Source organism: Anguilla rostrata, chromosome 7 (genome assembly GCF_018555375.3).
Source record: "Anguilla rostrata isolate EN2019 chromosome 7, ASM1855537v3, whole genome shotgun sequence".
NCBI classification, from domain to species: Eukaryota; Metazoa; Chordata; class Actinopteri; order Anguilliformes; family Anguillidae; genus Anguilla; species Anguilla rostrata.
This window is the reverse complement of record NC_057939.1, coordinates 15,801,912-15,824,320: the sequence shown is the minus strand read 5'-3', so window position 1 is coordinate 15,824,320 and position 22,409 is coordinate 15,801,912. Positions and strand designations below refer to the sequence as shown.

General features: G+C 39.8%; 1 protein-coding gene across 1 annotated transcript in view; it reads right to left on the bottom strand.

Annotated features, from left to right (window-relative positions):
- Nucleotides 1-21,231, bottom strand: part of LOC135259148 (semaphorin-3E-like) — a 35,983-nt gene extending 14,752 nt beyond the window's left edge. Inside the window, exons 1-5 of the mRNA XM_064343129.1 lie at nucleotides 20,399-21,231; nucleotides 6,506-6,666; nucleotides 5,371-5,430; nucleotides 4,789-4,908; nucleotides 1,207-1,300 (exon numbers count right to left, since the gene is read on the bottom strand). Of these exons, the coding sequence (XP_064199199.1) occupies nucleotides 1,207-1,300; nucleotides 4,789-4,908; nucleotides 5,371-5,430; nucleotides 6,506-6,666; nucleotides 20,399-20,525 (562 nt within the window). The 5' untranslated portion in view covers nucleotides 20,526-21,231. The remainder of the gene's footprint in view (nucleotides 1-1,206; nucleotides 1,301-4,788; nucleotides 4,909-5,370; nucleotides 5,431-6,505; nucleotides 6,667-20,398) is intronic.
- Nucleotides 21,232-22,409: the final 1,178 nt, after the last annotated feature.

Below are 22,409 nucleotides of genomic sequence, written 5' to 3'. Positions count from 1 at the left end.
AGATGTGAAAAAACACAGTGTTCTGATAGAGATATTGTTCACGTAGAGTACATTACATTGATTTTGAACTGCAGCAGAATGGAATTTCATTATAAATTGTTCTGTTCCCTTCTAACCACCACACGCTCCTAGAGTACTTTCCTTGTACATATTGTCCCAAAACACACTGACCATACCCTGCAGTGGTTAAAATCACCCAGAACTACAATTAACAAACAAACAAACAAATAAATACACAAATAAATAAAACTGCTTAAATAAATACAAAAAAGATACAAGAATATACTTAATATGCTATTTTGTCCAGATTACATAACATGTATCTCAATGTGTGCTGGCCTTGCCTCCCCCTCCCCCCACCATTTGTTGTTGTTGTTAATTTTGTGAAATAAAATAAAAAAATACTGATCACAAAAAAGGTACAAGAAAATATGTGCTAAAGGATGAACAAAATGTATGTGTGTGTGTGTGTGTGTGTGTGTGTGCATGCAATTGTGCCTCTATGTGTACACCTGTGGGTCAGGCACAGAGGTGTTCAGACACCAGCTCATTAAAAAAACACAGATATGGTCTAACAGAAAAAAGAGCAAAACTCAAACTTTGCCACATTGATCCTGAGCAAGAGGATAATTAGAAACAGACACCATGGGGTAAGGGTGGAGTCCACATTGACAGCATCAGAAACAGATGGACCTACATGACGTGTTTCTACTGAAAAAAAATAATAAATCTCCCACTCCTGAATTTGTGGAAAACAAAACATCACTGTATTCTCTTCAAATAACCATATAAACACGTAGCGAAGGCTTCAATTTCATTTGGATTACAAACAGTAGAATGAAATAATGACAGAATATCATTAACACTAATAATTATGACACCCCTGAACAAAATGGGATGTGGGAAAGAGGATAAAAATAGTACTACATAGTATTCATAATTATGTGGCAGTTGTACCGTTAATGTGCTTTACTTGCATAAAAGTTGGCCTGTCAATCTTGATTAACAGGCGACAAAAGCATTTAAATTGACACCAATGGACGTGATAGGTTGCTTTTGTGTGAGGTGGTGATGTGAGCGTTAATTGTGTTGTTCTCGATTCCAGCCAGGCAGACCTGCTATCTTGCTGGTCTCCCAGCTCAGACAAGGTTGATTTGTGTCGTGGAACAGGACTGAGTGACCTTGGTGGAGACTAATGACGCTTACTTGAGAAAGTGGAGACACAAGGACTGTTGGGGTCAAACGGGCATCTTCCTCGTCCACTCTCGATGTGATCGGCTTCCAGGTAAAACAGTCTGTCCTGAGGGGGGTAGAAGCACAATTAGCCAAGGCAGACCGTTTCAACTGAAGGAAAAAAAAAAACATTAATTTCAACTTCCAAACCCGGCTAATTTAAAGGCATTTAAACAAGAGTATTTAAAAGATGAAATCCTTTGGAATACCTAAAACAGGGAGGTCAGTTATAAAGGGCCATAGTGCCTGCTAGTTTTTGGTATGCTTCAATGCTTAAATGCTAATTTACGTCGTTGATTGGCTGGAGTCCACACACTTTGTTTCTAAGGCCTAAATTGGCTGCTGTTTGAAAGAATACTACATAAACTTTCAGACATTGTGGCCCTCCATGACACTCCTGAAAAGCTGACAGAGAAAAATAACAGACGTAATATACCTTATTCACCCATTAAATAGTGCTACCTGAAGGTATCCATCTGCATCGCTGCTCTCCCAGCAGCTATCACCAGTCTTTACAAACTGCCTATTAAGAACATCTTGCTTTCATTACGGCCATTTGCACAAACGTACAGAGTCAGGACATTGAGTTGAGCCCCTGGGTGGCAGAATGAAAATTCAGAACAGAGCAACCGGGAATGGGGTGAGTAACTGCCAGCATCCATCAGCGCTGTGCTCTCCTTCAAGGTGATGAGAGCATTACCTTCAGATCCTCCTCAGTCCTGACTTCATGATGTAATCGGTTCCAAATGCCCAAGGACTCACTAAGAATGTAATGAGTGACCATTTCAAGGTCCACGTCCATGCAGGTACGCATGGTATGTATTGGTGATTAAGATACAGGTACATGCGTCTATATTGCCCTTTAATAGAGAATAATCTGAGAGAATAATACTGAAGGGACTGTTTTCAAGGGATGAAATAGACCAATGAGACAGCTCTCTGCGTTTCTGAATACTGTGTTTTACCTCCCACACTGTAGAAAATATCACAGTCGCCTGTAAAATCAAAAACGCTGCTGGAATGTCCTCAAAACGCATCATTGCAACATCGCCTGTCCTTTCCTACATTCTTATTCCCCCCCACTGCCATTTTCTACTTTCTACATTTTGTTCTCTTTCTTAGATGCTACCCTTAGGCTCTGTTTTGCTCTTTCTTCTCATGCGCTCTCTTTCTCATCATTGTCTTCATTTTTCCTCAAGGGAATACTAGCTTCTTTAAAAACCATGTATTTGCATTTAAAATCTTCAAAAACACTTCAACAAAATTGGGCTACACAACTGTTGATTTTCACAGAAATCTTTTTAAAACTTTCACATATTTACTTTTAGTATTTGCCTTTCGCAGGTTCAACAGATTCTTTACCGACACTCCGTACATTCAGATTTAATTTCAGTCATCAAAAATACTGACATAGTAAAATGATGTAAGTGAACATAATAGCACACGTCTAAATACCTGAATATATTAAATAGAACCAGAATGAGCTGAAGAATTATATAAGGCAGCTTAAAATTATATTTTTCTTGGCTCTTTCAGGTTTTCATTTCAAATGAATATGAAAAAAGCAGCGTGCCACTCAAGCATCCGTTGGCCAATGTGGTTTGCATTTGCGAGGCGGGGTGTTCGATCCGATTGTGTTACATGGCCTGGAACGCACAGCAGGGCAGAAGCAGGGGAGCACCTGAGCTTTATGAAAGCTAGCAGACGCCCAGGCTAGCCTAGCGCGTAGGGAGCCAGCCTGCTTAACGTACGGCTGTAAGGAACTCGCCTCACTCTCCCCCCATAGGGGACCGGCCGCACAGATCCGCTAGAGTTGCATCGCATCCGCGGTTAGCGGAGCGAGGAGTCTCCGTTCTCTGATCAGCAGGAGACGGGAGAACTGGGTTCTGTTTTCCAGGAGCGTTCGTGAGGTCAGCCCAGTTCACCCCAGCCGGTTAGACAAGACGCTGATGCATCCTGTGTGCAAACAGTCCCACTGAACGCAGCCTGCAAAACTTGTGTGGAAACGCCTAGTTTGGTCTGGCTTTCAGATACCCCGTTATGAATGAAGAACGAGCATGCAGTGATTTTCTAAGGTAACCAAGTCAAACTAACATGTGCAAGGGCCACTAGAAAACAAGAATATCAAATTTCATTTCTAATCAATATTTCCATTTTAGACCAATCCCTGAGCAGCACATCAGCACATTTTTATATGTTAGGCTCTGTCATAGTGCAATAGATTTCTGTAAACTTTTTGCTGCAGTAATTCCCTTTAGTTAATGTCTGTACTTGTCAACCTTATCTGGAACGGCATGTGATTCTAAGGTAACCATTTCAACAACAGCAGGCCTGAGAACATATAATTCTAATCAATATTCATTTTAGACAATCTACAATCACACATTTATATGTTCCAGGCCATTTCTAGTTCTGAGATTTTTCGAGTTTCCCTGTTCAGCTAATGTTGTACTGTAATTTATCGACTACCTTCACAGACGCTATTCATGATTCATAGCATGTTAGGACTTCCTACAATGGCCCTACATAGAAATATATAATATATATGTATGTGTGTGCGTGTGGTAAATTGTTGTATTTAAAAAGAGCACAACTGTTCTTTTTAAAGAACAAGTGATGGTCATAATGTGGATGGTCTCCTCTCCCCTCCCGAAAATCTCCAGTGAGGATGGAGACCTCTTCCACAAATAATAAAACTGTGCCACAAGCCCGTAAAAGCAGACATTCTCCCTCTCTCAGGCGACACAAAGGAAGGCATGCCAGCGTGTTTAGCATTTTACTGTTTGCATTGCAAATTAGCATCTGCGGTTAGGGGAGAAGTCCTGTAGCACCATACCAAAGGCTAAAAGGAGAGTGATATCCAAATTTTAGCATGGTTGAATGGCCATAAGATTACTTACTTTAAGCCAACTCAAATGCACTAATCAGGTCTGTCTAATTAATTGGAGCAAATGCCTGTCTTGAACTGCATTGAGAGTGGTTATAACATATTGGACTTGAAACCATTACGATGCGTGAGGGGAAAATTGCAGGTGCAGCAATGATGTTGTGCTCTTGAAAGACCACTTGCAAAGTACTTTGACATCCTGCAGCCCCGATATAAACAATGTAAAATGCAAGCGATGCAGAGTATCTGCTGGGAAAATAAATAATGTCATGCAATTGCGTTGAACTGGCTGTCAGCAGACTAGATATATGCTCTGAGGAATGACGCCCATTGTCGGAACACAGAGAGTGAATTCAGCATTCATTGCTGGGTCAATGTGGCAGCTTCTTCCCTTGAGGCAAATATTCCATGAATTTGCGGCCACATGTTTCCCTATAAATCGCAGAAAAGCATGAAAAACCAATAAAACAAAATTCAGATCGTAGACACATGTTTACTTCTTCGAGAACCAAGAATGAAGCTTGTGGTTAAAACAAAAAATGATAAATTGGAGGGAAAAAGCTATGTGTAGATTTCAGTAAATCTTGCATCAGGCACCACTCTACTAAAGATGGAAACTTGCATGAATGTATCTGAAAGAACGTCCTCTTTAAGCTTGTTGCCCCTACCTCAGTCCAGCGTCCAACCCTGATGAAAGCACAGACTGGGTGGAATGCCCCGGTTCCACACGCCAGCAAATGTGTCCTGTTGTACTGGTGAAGCACCTTGATGTAGTTGGCACATTCAGACTACAGAGGAAGGAAAAAAAAAACTTTTAAACTTTTAACTCTATACTGGTCTGCCCATTTATCCCAGTTGCTGTGTAGATACATTTCCCTTAACCATCTCCCCCCATCCACACAGTTTGCTGAGGTAGATAAACTGACATTTAAGTATCGCGGCTGTTAGGAAAGTTTCCTGTACGCTCTTGAGCGGTGGCTGTTTTCAAAAAGTATCTGCACATTTCTGTCGAATCAACCCGACCCTAAGGGCTGAACTTATTCTGTCCTTTAGCCTGACCATTAATAAGCAATTATGAGTTTATTTTAGTGATCATTGAACTCATCAAATATTGATTGTGATGAAAAAATGAACACATGCACATAATTATGGACCAAGGTTAAGGACAAATGTTGACTGAATCTCAACTACACTCACACGTGAATAGTTTATGATGGATGAACAGAGGCTGTGAAAATAAACAGTTTTACCTTTTCTCTGCCCTTCATTAGACATTCGTCTTCTTGAGCTGCTGTGCAGGGCCAGTGTATCTGTAGAGAAAGGGCAGACATAATTTGACCTTGCAGAAGTGGAGAGGTGGGTAGTCTGAAACAATGGGCAACAAATGTATACATGCACAGTACATCCTCATTTGGAAATTTGGAATCACAAGTCATTATCAATAATGGTTTATTTTTGTTTGACTCTAGGAGAAACAGCCATCCCTGTTTCATTGGCTGTGTGTCTATGTACAGCAAACAAGCAATCTTTGTGATCATGAACCACAAAGAGGGGCGTCAGTGTAGTATAGTGGGTAGGAACTGGTCCTAATGGTCACAGGTCCGATTCCCACGTAGGACACTGCCGTTGTACCCTTGAGCAAGGTAATTAACCAGCATTGCTTCTGTATATATCCAGCTGTATAAATGGATGCAGTGTAAATGTTACGCGATGTAGAATGTTGAGTAAGTCGCTTTGGACAAGAGCATCTGCTAAATGCCTGTAATGTAATGTAATGTGAAAGTCTGCTTTCATGTGTCCATTTTCTGAGGTAATGTGCTCTTTCCATATTTATAGTATTGTATAGAGGCTATTGTTGGATTTAATTTGGCAGAGCTGAACAATTTCACCCATCAAAAATGGGAGCACTGGTTCCAACAAAACTTAATGATAATCTACATGAAAAGGAATTGCAACACAGCAAGCAATCAATACTAATGACACAGGACTTGACCGAATATTAGCTGCATTTGTTATTAGTCACTACTCTGCTATTTATTGTGAGACATTTAAGAACATGTTTCTGCAGCTCACTGCTCTGACCCAGTTTGAATATAATTCAATTTAGGGAATAGAACATTACGACGTCAATGCAGCATGTAGGTGAACAAACCATTTTCTGAGCAAATTAATCAATTTCTCTTACAGGGTGGAGTTCTGCATTATTTCATTGAAACAATATTCGCCGTTCTATTAAATTGTCACTGTGTTGTGTTTTAGCGAGGCATCAAATGCAAACCTATGAGTTCAGGGGAGAATGGGGTTCAAAATCCTGCACATGATCATGTAAATGTGCATTCACACACCGGCTCACACAGTAAATGAGCTAGCGTGCAGAAACGTTACCTCCCGGGAATCCGTGTTAATTTGCTCCAGGCTCAGGGAGTACAGGGCGTTTCGACCTCCGATGAACAGCCTCTCCTGGTACTCATCCAGCAGCATGGTCTGTAGGTCCAGCGCCCCCTGCGGGCCATGAAACACCCACGTTCTGTTGAGGTCCCAGAGCTCTGTCAGATAAAGTGAGATCATGTTGTCATGGAGGGCCTTTTCAGACCCAGAGAAAACAATGCCTTTGCCAGTGGCAATGGGATATTACCTAAACCTTTGAACTTTAGCATTATCACAGAATTACCATAATGGTAAATTAGTCCCATGGTTAGCTTCTGTGAACTAAAATGGAGCTTTAATAGCTGAATTCAGGTCCCCTGGTATAAACGTTTTAAGACTCTGACTTTCCCTCTTATACTGGTGGTATATGTTCAGGGGTCTGTGGGGTTTTCACTGAGTCTATGGGAAGCTCCCCTCAATTTCCTCCAGGGCCTGTACTGTGCTTGCATTCAGGGGCACAGGTTAGCAACAATGTGTTTGTGATTTGCTGGGCCCTAGCTGCCAGTGCTAAATCCCTTCCACATCCAACTAAAACCGCCCAGAGGCAATATCCTGCAGGGTTGCCGATTATGTGGGATTGCTGCGACTCTGAGCCCAAGTTCCCCATGAATAGAATCTGGTTGAAAATCGTCTCTGGGGAGACCCGAGAACACATTGTGGGATGAGATCAGAGATCGTCCATCTTGGAGCATTAACCGGTCAGAGGGTCAGTTCCTCCTCATTATCTTAATGAGCTATCAAAACCGCTTCTGAAGCAAAGACTACAGACATAAGGAGACAGAACAAAAGTGTCTGCTCGTCAGGTTGTCTGTGACAAATACAAGCCCCAAAAGTTTCCCATTAAGAGCTTTTGGGGGGGCAAGACATTTTGAACTCAGAGATGAACATTTGGTCTGTATTCAAATGCATATTACAAACACGATGATGAAGAATCACTTGCTTGCTTATGACTCCGGTTATATATCAGCTAATGCACATACACTTAAAAGCCACATTTCCCACAAAAATGCATTTGTATCAGCTGAAATGGCCAGTAAAAGTATTGAGCCTGTTAATACTCAGAGCATGAAAGGTTCAAAAACACTGTGCCACTTCATAAATCTGAAGGTTGTCCTACCTGGCGAATTCCTCCAAGCTGTTACAGATTACCCTCAGTCCATGATGGGAGCTCTAACCTATTGACCCAGGCATGCTTGGAGTGGAACTCATTGAAATTAAGCGTTGGGTAAAAGGGGGGAGAAAAACAAAACCTTGGGCTATACTGTTGCATGCCTGAAGGCAAGCTTGCCGACATGATCATGTTACCTCCAATTTAACTGATGGAGAAATAGCACACATTGACCACGAGGAAACACCAGACAGGAGGGCAATGATAACTAAATGGGTGTGTATTGCCTTTTGATTTTTTACCAATTTGGCGTACCTCTTTGCATTACCTACATTTTAGCAACTTGCTCTTGCTCTTTTTTTTATTATGCTTTATCATTTTAATTATGTAGTGTCAAAGTCAAGTTTTGTTAGCAGTCCATTAATGTTTTCCAGTACAACATATTCAACAGCTCAGTTTTTCATCAGCAAGTAATTTAATCCAGATAAATGAATGAAACCCAAAGCAGAGAGCATACCCATTCCCTAGGCACTATTAAGGGGTCATCTCTATTGTGTCAGTTAGGGTAATCTATTTCACTAATCTGTAAAAATGACACATATAATCTGTATTTGATTGTAGGAGGAAAACATTTGGCCAAAGTGGACTTTGAATAAAAAGGAACATTATACATTTCTCCGGATTGCAGTGATGTGGGAATTAAAACCAGCACTTTCTTGTGCTCTACTTCCATTTATTTTATTTAGCGCTGTATGATTATTACTTTTCCATTTTTTTGAAAAGCTCATTTAATTTATATTCTGATAAAAATAACCCACCTGCCACTTCAGGCATGTCTTATTTCTGGTCTTGGAAAAAAAAGAAAAAAAACATTGTGGGGAAGAAAATTTATATCAACAATGCTGTTCATCTCAAACGTTTATCGGCACTTGGAAAAGTCTGATAAAATGTAACCTACCATATAAAGTAAAAAGAATGGGTATGCAATATTGCCTTTTAGTTTTGAAACTATTTTATAGCTGTTACTGCATGTTAACATGTTTTCGTTTACCATATATGCTGAACATAATCTGCAATGCATCGATGCATCTGCTAAAATGTGATGCTGAACTAACAATTCCATAACCAGTGGAAGACATGGGAAACATGGATTTGGCTGTTTACTGACTGTTCATGGCACTGAATTACATGGAAAGAGCCACCAATTAAATAAAATAGCAGTAAAATCCCTTTGACAACATTTACACATGTAAGAGCATAACCTTTTTTCTCAGTTTATCATTGAAGCCTGACCTAAAGCCTTATCTGAAGCCTTATCTGAAGGACAGTTGAAAAACAAACATATCAAATGTGTTAACATTTCTGCCAGGATCATCTGTCCCATCGAAAACAATATCTCACACTAAATTTAAGATGAATTAACATAAATAATTCTATAGCATATTACATCAATTTATAATAGCAGAAAATTGTAATCATAATAAATCTAATCATAAACTACACCTACAACAAGAAAACTGAAAAATGTTGAACCCCTTTGTAATCGAATAAATTGGCACCGTGTTTCTGAGCATGGTCTGTCTACCCATCATGCATTGCAGGTCAGCACAAGTTGAAGGACTGGAGGTTAGGAGCAGTGTCCCAGCAGAGATGAGGCACTGCTGAACTGTGAAGCTCTTGACTTCTCAGCCTTGGGTTCTGATGTGTCTGGTACATGTTAAAGTCCTACCTCACATTGAGACTACTGGACTAGTCATGTTGTATGTGGTAGATGTGATGTGACTTGTGCCGTCTCTGTTTCCCCACTTCTAATTTGAGCAGCTAATTTCAAACACTGTTCAGCTTCTGCTATGTGCCCGATGAATATAACTGGCTCCCATCATTTGTCCACATAAGGAGCAAAATACCATTGGGATAATATGACAGAGAATGTTTTAATACTTTAAACTGTCCATTTTGTGGTTTAGAATGTTGAAGTTTGAAGGGGTATTTGATTCTGTTTATTATGACAATGCTATTTGCATCATGTACCATTGTATGTTAAGAAAAATAAGATAAATAAAGCTTGCCAGACTCTGTTTTGGTAAGACCTGGAGAGCGGTTGCTCTAATTACCTAATCCAAGTAGTTACTATGACGAGTCTGAGGCAGCCGTTTGTTTTTGATGTAATTCCAGAACATGCACAGAAAATACACACAGTATCCCAGCTGGATATTCTACCTGAAAATATCCATTCATGCAGAAAGAAAAAAGCAGTAAAGCACCATTTCTGCTATACGCAGAATGATTTTTCATAGTAGTTTCTGGTAGTAAAGCTTCAGATATGTGTGGTCTGCATATTTTTGCTGTCCATTTTTTTCCTACTTTATTTTATTTCCTTTTCTTTGTGACGGAGACTGAATCTACCAAGGGTTGAGACACACAAAAAGTATAAATTCAAGGAAGAAATATACCTTCAAAAATATTGGTATTGTAGTGATATACAAATACACATATTATACATTTGGAATAGAATACAAGTTTTTACAGTAAATATTTACAGTAACACTGAGATTAAACAAATAATGCAAACAAACTCTTTCTTCAAACCGCTTATCTATCTTACTGTCCATTGAATTTAATTAACCTTCGGATGAACAGTCTTATTCAATTTCAGCAAGCATTGACCTCAGACAGCGTGTGATAAAAAAATACAAAAACAAGAACAGCACATTGAAAAAGTTAAATGAGTTATATAAAGTTAAGAACAAACCACATTGTAAATATTGACAATATTTAGTGGGAATATTCTTCATTTAGCATCAACACACAATAATGAAACCAGTGCCCAAAGATTTGAGCACTGCTACTTCAGAGACATTCCTGAGATGCTAAGGAAGGGATACGTTTCAGTCTGTGACCACACCATTTCAATTTCCAATTTTAGACAGTTTGACAAGGCATTCTCCACACTGTTAACTTTTCTTTTGGCAGACATGAAAAACTGCATCTTTGACCACGGCATCTACAGGACCTGTTCAGTATTTTTGTAATGAGGCCCGTGCAGTACAGGCTAGTAAAGATAAAATGATCATGTTATTTTATTTTGCACCAAAAGAAGAATAACTGGCACATAAATGTGGTTAAAAAAAGAAGCAGGATCTCAAGAATCCTTGTGCATGCAATTCATTGACTGTGTACAGGACGCACATCTGAAGAACTTTCAGCAGTCACTCAAGTCAGTGCCCCCTTGACGTTCGGAGACACCGTATCTTTCTTGAGACACACAGCTTGTGACAGGCTTCATTAAATACCAAGGGGAAACATTTATTCTTTCAACTACTTCTGAAGTGGACCGGCCCTTTGCTTCTTCTCTTTCTCTCTTTTTATTTTTTTTCTGTCTCTTTTTTTAGATAATGAAGATTGGCAGCAGAGCTGAGACAAATTCCACATTTCCAATTCAGTAGAATTGGAAAGAAAAACCATGCAATCCCCCGGAGAGGGCAAGACTAACTTCAGCTTTTAAAAAAAAGAAGGACAGCCTCTCACTGCCATTTGACAAGCAGAACCCTCAGCATTCGCTAGCTTCCCCAGTTCTTGGATGGGCTTGTGATATCCAAACTCTGACTGCCAAAATGAGTAGCATCTCTTTGTTTTGGCACAGACACTCGCATGCAGTGGGAAGTGCACTTGTGTGTGGTGGGCTGATGAATGCTCACATTCATTGGCCCGTGGAGTTAATAAAAAGAACCGTTGCCCAAACGGTGGCTTCAGAACTCTCGCATGAATTGAGCCCTGCAGCCACCCAGGTTAAGCTGCTGTGTTTTATTTGTAAATCTGTCCGTGACAGGCAAGGTCTGAGACAACTCCGCAGGAGAGGGTTCGGTGCTCTCTCTCTCTCTTTCTCCGACAGGGCCAAATGAGAGCCTTGCATCTTGACAGCACTGATACTTTGAAGTGCTTAGCTGGTCGGTTTACTGCCCGATAAAAATCGCATTGACACACTCTTGCAGTTTGCAAGCACTTTAGCGGTTAAAGGGCTTGGATGCATGGGAGGCCAGGATTTGGAGAGGGTCAAGGGACAATATCATGTGACAAGGGTCATGTTCTTACTTGGTTAAAGTTACATTCAGAAAACTGTTGACCAAATGTAAGACCAGATGCCCTAAAAGTAGAAATTCGCCAGAATTAGTTCAGTGTGTCATGCATCAAATGGCAGGCCAAAGTACATTGTCGAGGAAAGGGGGTTAGAAGTAGTCCTACAACTTGCACTGATTTCGAAGGAATCTTTATAGAATGAATATTTCATTAATGTTTCTCACGTTTCTCTGGTCATTTTATGCAATTCAGACATCAACTGAGTTGGTCAGTGTATCTTTCTGATGCACTCAGTGTTGTTGAGTTGAATCCTTGCTTATGGTTACATGGAGTCTAGCTGAGTCAGATGACCAATTGAAGGTTTGCACCTCACCATTTATGCTTAGCTTGCTACTGACCTCCATGAAAGGATGCTTGGCTTGCAGGTGATACTAAATACTTTCCCTCTGAATCTAACTTTTCAATATACAGTATATACAATATATTCAATATACTATATCCATTGAAATGTTAGCAGATTTAATGACCCTGATTTAACCAGCTATATACATTCCATTCCCTAAACTGCTTTACAACTTATGGTTTTAAGCACCCAAATGTAGATTATTCACAAGAAATTGTACAATTGTTAAATATAGTGATTGTGCAATATACCGTACAGAAAAACTCTGAATTTCTGGTAGCAATTAGGTTCTTCAGCTAGCATAATGAATCACACACATCCTTTGAGTGAATTAAGCAACACTTTGAAAAGCAATGCATTCAAGATGAACATGAAAAATATTTTAATGTTGACAGTTTATATGATGGATTCAAATGTCCAAAGATTAAAGATATACATGCTTAGTTTGAACTTTCTCAGTGTTCAGTGGATATCCATATTTTTCAGCCATATCAGACCATGACCCATGGAAATGCATTCGTCTTTAATGCTGATTAACATAATGAGTAAGGATGTGCTTTATCCAAAACAAAAGTGTCTGTGAGATACCACAATGCCTGACGGCTCTAAATGGAAAATGATACTTTACAAAAATTCTGTTTCAACAGATGTGTTGAATGATGCCAACAGATTTTGCCAAATAAAATGAAAATATACACTTAAACCTCATGCCTGGAGGACCTTAAAAATGTTTCTTTAACTAAAACAAGTAAACCTCTTTCCTAAAGCTCACTCTGGGGAGAAAATGTTGAACCTCTCAAAAAACAAGAGTATGAACAATCAAAAGCTTGAAAAACACAAGTGAGACCAAGGCCTCACTGAAATAACACCAAGTCTGGATAACATGGGGGATAAATAAATACACTGTAATTCCAATTTGTGTCAACACTTAAATGTGGTACTGTACATTTCAATGGAAAAGTGTGTGTAAATGAGTCTGCTGGACAAATGAAACTATCTTTGTGTGTGTGTAAATTTATTGGTGCTGGGAAAATGAAATCTTTGATTGTACTGTGATAGTGAAGCTAGAAAACATGCCAAGTAAGAGAGAGGCACCAGTACAAGTCGGGGAAGTGTGTTTCTAGCAGTTGGGTCTTTCTGGAAGGCTCACCAGGGTACCGGGTAATTACAACCGTATTAATTTGTTTGTGTTCATTTTTCTGGGTGTTTATTAATAACATCACTGAGTTAAATGAAAACCACATTGGGGTTCTCTCAGCTCAGAGCCCTCCAGTCTTCTCTGAAACTTGAAGAGGAGACAACAGGAAGTAAGAAAGAAGGTTGCATATGGCTTTAGGCTGGCTTTGTGCTCAGAGACTGAAAAGCTCAACTTTTTAAATGCAAAAATGTATTATGTATCATACACAATGATTGACATAGCATTATTGACAATTATTGGTGAACACCTTATTGGTAGTATATGATTTAAGCAGTGTTGTCCTCGCCTTTATCATTGGCAGATAGATGACAGCCATTGTATAAGGTAAATCACACACCATACATTTGACATTATTTTGATTTTCTGGGGCAACAATGGCATCCCATTCAGGAATAAAAACTACAACCATTTGGTCACGTGTCCAGCCACTAAACACTGTTCCACATAATGTGTGCGTAAGGTTGGCAAAAATGGAAAGAAATTGGTTTCATTGCTGGTATTTTGTATAGATTGGTTTAATTGCTGGTATTTTGTATAGATTGAGAAGTGCAAAGGACCTGTTTGTTTCAGAGGGACCTGAGGAGTCAGTATTTGAGGTATAGGCTCCAGCTGTGTGTCCCTGTGCCAAGCGCGCCCATCTCTTCCCTCGGCAGGGTGCTGGAGACAGAAGCAAGAGGGAGAGAGCAGAGGGACTCACTGCTGGACAGCTGGAGCCTGCCTCCTGCTGTGGATGAAGGTCGGCATGGAAACAAGAGGCGCACAGGCACTGAGCTCATTACATTTACGTGACAATCAGTTAGCAGACACACTTACTGAGGGTGACTTAGAGAAGTAGAGAACATCGGTGTTAAGCCCTATTCGGACTGGATACGTTTTCAGGACAATGTCGTAAATTATTATCACAGCACATCTGAAATGTTAATGACCAGTTTCAATAGGATAAAGTATGTCTGCACTCAGTTTCTACAGATGCTACTAATTTTCCTTTGGAGAACACCCGGCTTCGTTCGGTTGAAAACTGGAAGTTTTCAAGCCGATTAGGAGATAGCCAAGCTATATATTGGGGTAAACGTCTAGATTCTGTCTAGATTTGGGCTTGTGCTCACTGGATGAAGTCTGAAAGCTATTTATGGGATTGCTAGGGTGTTTCTAATGAACATGAATGGGCACACGCACCAATCAACAAAAAATGGGCCTTCATAATCTGAGATACCAGGGACAAGCATAAAATTGAAGGTCTGTACATGTACAAGAACAAAAGTAAGAAGAATTTAAGAGTTTTGTGAATGCAAATTCCACTAGACAAATGACCTTACACAGCTTACATCACTATTTATAACCACAAAGATATCTTTACACAGCCATACCTATAACATTATCCTAAAATAAAATCCAAAGAAAGTAGGAAAGGCTGTCTACAGGAATTTGGGAGAGCCATGGTGAAATCCAAAGAGGTGGAAGCTAGTCTTCAGTCTGTGTGAGATGATGATAGCGACCAGACGGGTTTCTGCTGTTCAGACAGCAGTGGGAAGCTCATTCCACCACAGAGGGGGCAGAACTGACAAAAGAAATTACCTGGAAGTGCATTCATTGGACACTTTATTAATTAGCTATACAATCAGCTCACACGGAAAGCCTCTTTTCTGGAATTCAAAAATGGTAGGGGAAATGCTCACATTTTTCTTTGCTCAATGAATTCACTGCCGAAAGAAATCGCAAGTGCAATCGCAATTTTATGGTAGCTGCTGGCAATTCGGTTTCATGGTCACAAGAATACAAGATTACAACAGTGAATTACACTGTATAATCTTCTGGGTATATTAATACTGTTCTTAGGTCAAAGCATATACATTCAGAGATGAAAACCTTACCAACATCAGAAACACTGTTGAATATTGTTGTGGCCCTGTTTCCTATTACAGAGCGTATAACCATGTTGGGCTAGACAAAATATTGTTATTCCTGTTCAGTTGAAAGCTTCAAATTTCAGTGAGTTCATAAGGGGTAGAGTATATACATCAACTACCTGACCTATGCAATATTTGAGCCGACAGAATGGTTGTAACCATATCGATTTCAGATTAAAATCAGTCAAAAGAGCTACTGTCCACCCAACCAGACTGAAATCCTGTCTATTTTATCAAGCTGTTACTTGTGTTTTAGGGGGGATGTGTTGGATAGTACAGGAAATCAAGCGCTTAATATAAACATATACAGCACATGTGCACTTTTAGACACCACTCTGCTGGTGGAAAATTAAACCAAATAAATAATCTTGTAAATAAACACATTTTTGAAAGTCATGGGAAAGTTTGACAGATTGTGACAAAATGTTCAAGAACATCAATCTTGTCATTTCTATCCACATAACTGCCAATTATACATAATGTCTGAATTTTGTAAGCAGTAAAAACATGTTTAAGCAATTTTATAGATTTAAAGTGTACAATTAACTAAATTTAAATAGTGCAGACATGAGGTACAGCCCAGGAGAGCTTTTAGTGGTGCTTTTAGCAGGGCTTTTGTGTTGAATTTGAGAGAGGAGCACAGTGAAAATATACAACGAGAAGAGGGTTTATTTGGATAAGGTAATGTTCATGACATTCCCTAGGTCAAAACAGTATGATGTCACGGCAAAGCCTTATTCCATTTGGGAACAGTAATTTGAACGGGACTAAACCACCACTAAAAATATTATTTGATGACCCACTTGATCTGCATTATTGAATCTTTGTTTAACGTACTGATCTTTTGGATGCTATTATTTTATCTCTCAGGGAAAAGAAAAAGGATTCTGAGGTCATTACTCCTAATTATGAAACAAATTAAATGATTTTTACATCCACACACACGCACACATGCATGCACGCACACTCAAACGCACGTGCATACACATGCACGCACGCACACACACACACACACACACACACACACACACACAAGAATGGTCAGTTACCCTACTTTGCACTTTGTCTTTGAAGAACATTTGACTTTTCTAGCACATTGCCATGAGTCTGGCAACAGCTTAGCTGAGCCAAAGATGTTTTGAGAAACAAAAACAAAAAAAGAGCAAAGATAAGAACTCCACCATAAACAAAGAAAATTGCAAAATTACTTCCCTGAGGTTAACAACAAAGTTACACTGAGTGGCCCTAGCCATCAGTTTACAAAATCTAAAGTGGCAGTCATCTGTCTTGAGTTGGTCTCTGTATGTAATTAAATTTTTTATTTTTTTATTTTAAGTGCATGATTTTAATTATTCTCACTTGGAGTACCTGTTCTTCAGCCAGAAATAAATCATTTTTCCATAAACATGTCAAAGGCAATGGTATGTTCAGCTTCCACCAACTCCAGTAATACCACTTTCTGATTTTTAATTTTTCTTTATCTTCACTAGATCTTTGAGTGTCATTCAATTTTTTAAGAATGTTTGAAGCTGTCAATCAAGGTGTAGGGTTTTTGAAATTTTAACAACATTAAATGCAATGTGCTTATAAAAAAGGGAAATAAAACAACACAGAAACTCACAAAGTTGTTAAATAAATTACATTTTAAAATATAGTAGATTAGATTTATTCAGTTCAAATTTAAGAACAGAGCCCCGAGCAAAGATATTGATCTTTACACTTTTGTAAACAAACATGAACACTCAAAAATAATTGGCTGATATAAATGTGTAAGGCAAAAAGAAGGAAAAACTAATTTCACAGGAAACACAATGGATCATTTGTTAAAAGGCACATTACACCCAGGTGACACTAAACACTCTCAATGAATCCATTACATTGTCATCTTCTGATAGACACAGAAAGTTGAAATAGATTTTCACAAGATGTCTGACTGGCCAAAGCACTAACCCGTTGAGATTGCTGTGTCCTTACGAAATAATGAAATTTGCATGTGGAAATTGCATTGTGCATTGTATGTGTTATGACTGTGGAAAGGCAAAATGGCTTTTTCAACATCTGGTTCTGGGAGTCATGTTGTACATAGTATACCAAAGTCCCTTTAACCCATGCTGAAAAACATAAAACAATGCAGTGACTAATAGAAGCTATAGTACCAACCATGAAGTATCTATGCTAATGAATAAATACTTGGTGATACAATGAGGGAATTTATACACATGAGCAGGGAGGGCTCACTAGCGTGTGCTACCTGTAGCTAGCACCAATTCATATCAGACCAATTAGTACTATCTTCACAATTCCAAAGCAGAACATATAAAAAAGCAAGAAGAATTTATATTGTGGCTAGGCAGCCAGGTATCCCAATGAAAGTGATGTGATATCTGTGTGGCTGACTTGATACACAGGGTCATTTTTTCCCTGTGTAGCTAGCTACACAGTTGACTCAAGAATCAGTACCATGTATAACAATTATAAATTGCAGAGCACCATAATAGTAAATCATTTTTCAACATCAAAGTTTTGTAAGTTAAGGCCTGACTATGTTCGACCAGCCCAATTATAAATTCTGTAAATTGAGAATGTGTTGACATGACTTCCTTTTAAGGATCATTAAGGTTATGTTTCATAAGTCAGGGTGTGACTGACACTATTAAAGGACAAGAAAATTAGCTTGTATTCTGTCAAACAGGCCCTGATGGCCTACTGTTGATAAAGCTCTACTCTACATTTGATATACATAGGATCCTACTGTCAAGTCTTTACAAAGTAGCGATGAACAGCCGCTTATGTTTTTGGATAAAATCAAATAGTTTTTGAATTGCTACATACCAACCATCTGCCTAATTGATAAATTGTCATTAGGCACCAAAAACATGCAAAGTTTACCTTGTGGTTGAACCACAAAGGAAGGGAGATTGAACAACCTTTCAAGTCTGCTATCACAGTAACTGTCAGTATATTGTGAGACTCTTATAGCATAGAAAATCTGCATTCAGAAATTAACACAATGTAAATGATGTCATAATTAAGATCAACATCTGCTCTGGGAATGCTCTACTCATAGGGTTTAAGTAGGCCCGTCCCTGTGGTGCCTGAAGCTGGAGCGATGACAGATGGATCTGAGGAGAGGGATATATTTAATAAACCCACCATTTCTATCTCAATTCCAGAAGCTCTGCAATCTCACTCAAAGACCCCACTGTGTAATCCACATGCCTAGCTCCTGTGACTGCCTCGGGGATTCAGAATACTTTCCGCACACAGCTCGCAGGGTGAACCCCTGGCACGGGAACATGTGTCCGCAAACAAATATCAAGGCTCGCGCAGTAGATGTTTCTCATTCCGTAATGATAGTGTTCAACCCAAACGTCCAATTTTGTTATGCCTGACAGAGCACGCTCTATCAGTCCAGACACGCAGAGCTGAAACATTACGGCTACATGGCCATTTGATGCCTGAGGCACTCTGCCAGTGCCAGCTTCCCTTCTTTAGAGTGTGTGGAGTGTCAGTCATTAAGACACCTCACCCCAGGGCGCTCATGACTCATTGATATCAAATGCGCGAGGAGCTTATCACTCTGGTTGATGTGACATTATGAATGATTATAATCTGCACTGGTACTGTATAACAGTGTGTAGCAACATTTACAGGAAAGGAAAGAGGACATTCGAGAGGGAACAACATTCATCTCTAATCACTGTCTTTATGAAGCATATTTCAAGCTGAAAGCAAGTAAGTGCAGAAAATGAAAAGCGCAGTCACACCTCATTGCCAAGTGCCAAATCAAATATACTAGACAGCTCTTATCACGGCTATGTATCTTCTAGAATTATTTCCTGTTATTTTATTTATTTTTTTTACTGTCAATACACATTCCAGACTTGGAGTGAACCATAACCTTCACTTTTTTGTGTGGGCTTCTATATGCCATTGTGGCTTTATTGCTGAAATCAGAGACATAATATTGAATGTTTACTTTCAACTTGAGCAACTAGCTACAGAAGAAAACCCTCACTCTCGAGTTTTCTGTTGAATTGAACCTCCAGGACACCACTAAAACACAATTCATCAAAAAATCGTTTAAAATTATTTCAAGACATAATTTTAAAATAAAACATTCAAAAATACGTCCCCAATTTCAGCGGTTTTAAAAGCCTTCCTTTCTATATTTATATATTTTTTACATATATTTTATAAAGCCCCATTTATTGGTTTATTTTATTCTTTCAGTTTCTAGGGAAACATTGCCTGGTCTATACATCTTAATTTTCTAATTTGTTTTTCTAGAAATCATGACATACACACAATAAGTGTGAATATTAGACTGGCGAAGCATAAGAATAACTACACCAGTTTCTACCAAGGTTAAAATACAGCACAGTCAGCACAGCAAGGCTATGTTTCTATTGTTTGCCTTTCTAATGAACCTTCCCACAATTAAGCTCAATTTCACCACAATGTGTTTAAATGCCACAGATGTATTCTATAAGCCTTATTTCATTGAGACGATACAAATGTATTATTTTAGATGTCTCTGAGAGAAAACATTTGCTCACAAATCAAAATGGGGAAAACTACCTATATCATCTCTCCATCTACAAAATATATACAGAGATAAAACTATCTGAATATTCCTCCCCCAGCAGGCTTAAACAGAGGAAGCTTATAGGACTTTGAAAGTGCTGTTATCACCCATACACCTGTCTAAATGCTGGTCTGAAATGATGGATAGCAGGAAAAGCAGCCTTGCTCGTGTCTCGTGTGTATTGAATTGTTTATGCAGCAGTGGAAGCGATGAATAATAAATGAAATAATCTCAAAATCGTACTTAAATTTATCTGTGCTTACTGTTAGCTGACCTCAAACCGAGATGCACTAATCAAATGCTTAGTGTTAGATTTTGATTTCGGACCTGAATAGAGAACGGAACATTTCCCAAAAATGCACAGAATTTCCTTCATGTAAATGATTTCCTAGATAAAATAAAATATTGAAAATTACATTTAACCTCATAGCAGGTACTTATTAACACCCTAATTTCCTCTCGTTTCTGTTGCATTTGGCAGAGAAACACATATGTTTAGTTCACGCAGAGAGCGAGAGAGAACTGACTGTGTCCTAGGTGAGATAAATCACACCTCTCTTTCTCACCTACCTTTGTGAGACAGCGTCAGTCTGGGATGGCTGCTCCTGGCTGCTTGAGTTGAGATCCCCATGTTCACCCACAGCTGCAGCAGAACCAGCCCCAAAACCAGAACCAGACTCTTTTCTCCGGCGGCCATCCTGCTTAAAGTCCCTTTTCAAAGTGTCCTCGCGCTCCTTTGACTTCAGTTACAATGGAGAGTCAGTTGCATACAGTGAGCATGGGCATGCTTATAGTCCATCTGAAGAGGACGGGGTTTTCAAACACTGCTCGTGCGTACAAGGAGAGTCGCGCTCTGGAGCTGACCTCAGAGGATCCGGGAGGTAGAGGGGGAAGAAGCCCTTGGGTTTGGCTAATGGTCCCTGTGTGATTCAGCCTCCCGGAGGTTCTGTTTCCACTCGCTGTCAGAGTTTCTCAAAATACTGTGAATCAGCCCTTGCTGGCTTCTCTTGACACTTCAGAGGACGGAGGAGGCATTCCACAGCCCCCCTCCTGGTCTGCTCCGGCCCTCCTGTGTATGCGGGTATGTGTGTGTGTGTGGGTATGAGCATGTGCGTATGACTGTGTGTGTGTGTGTGTGCGCGCGAGTGCGTGTGTTTATCAGTTAGCGGCAGACCCGCGCTCCAGTTGGCCTGCCCTGAGAGTTGGGCTTGCGCTTCACCTTTCACCCCTGGTAATGAGAAGAAGCCTTCTGTCCGTTCCAGACCCCGCCGCCCTTTCCAGCTGGGCTGCCGTCCGCCCCCGACACTCCGCTTCAGTGGATGGCTCTGTTCCCCTCGGCTCCGGGAAATACTAGCGCTCCACGTGCCGCTCTGCAATCCTCCCTTCTTCCCTCTGACTACTCCAGCTCCCCTGGTGTTCACCTGGACCAGGGCCAAGCTTTTTTTCTCCTCTCTCTCTCTCTCCTTCTTGTGCTCTCCTCTTTTTGAAGTTGTGATAATAACAGTGGCCTTCTCTCCAGCAGTGCTTCCTATTACAGGCTGTTTCAGCTGTGTGTGTGTGTGTGTGTGTGTCTATTTTGGCAGGGGCTGGGGGGTTTGGGTGGTATTTGAGGCTGGTGTGACATACTGTGTCAACACTACATGGACTGTTTATATAGCAGTCCACAGTAGAAATCTATGGCTTCACACTGTATTCAGATATGATCTGGTAGACCCTTAAAATATTTTTGCTTTCTGTGGCAATTTACCTTTCAGGAACATGTCTATTTTGACTACTACCTAGAGACCTTTATTTTAACATGAATGTAAATAAGTAGATTGAAAACATTTATCCCAGTAATAAGGTATCCTGTAATTCAAACAGGTCCAAACGAAATGCTTACTCGCATATGGAAGCACCCGAGAGCTCTCCACTTCCAGTCAGTGAACAACAGTTGACAGCATAGATATTTCCACATGTGGCTTTAAAGAAAGACGCACAAAGCTGTTGTTTGCAAGGAAATGCTGGAATCATTACAGAGATGTCAAGGCCTTCCTGAGGCTGCCAAATTTCATTTAAAGACACCACACTGTATTTGGTTCCTTTGAAGTCCAGTAGTGATTCACTTCTTTATCTCTTTATTTAAGAGGACACCACCCATAAATAAGGATTTTATTGTCATGATTTATGCCTAAAGATAAATATGTAACACGTTTTGAAATAAGTGTCCTGGTGCAACCTTTTAACATGTTACAAATTCATATACAACAAAAGGCAGTGCTAATACCTAGACTAAACTTTTGCCATTTTATAATTCTCCGAGACAAACTAAAACTGCTTTTGGTTACCCATTTATTGGCCTGATTGACCTTGGGAGTCACCCTAATCAAATGTATTAGGGAATAACTACTTGACTGATACCCTCCATCCGCGGATGACTGCTGGCCGCAGGCAGATTGGTTTCCAGATCATAGGGTGTCCCAGTACACAAAGGGTTAGTGATTAAATTGATATGCCACAGACAGATTGGCTGAGAAAAGGCCAGCTAGGAGAGTGCCGATTACACCAATCAAGAAGGCTGGATGGAACCAAATGGAAACAA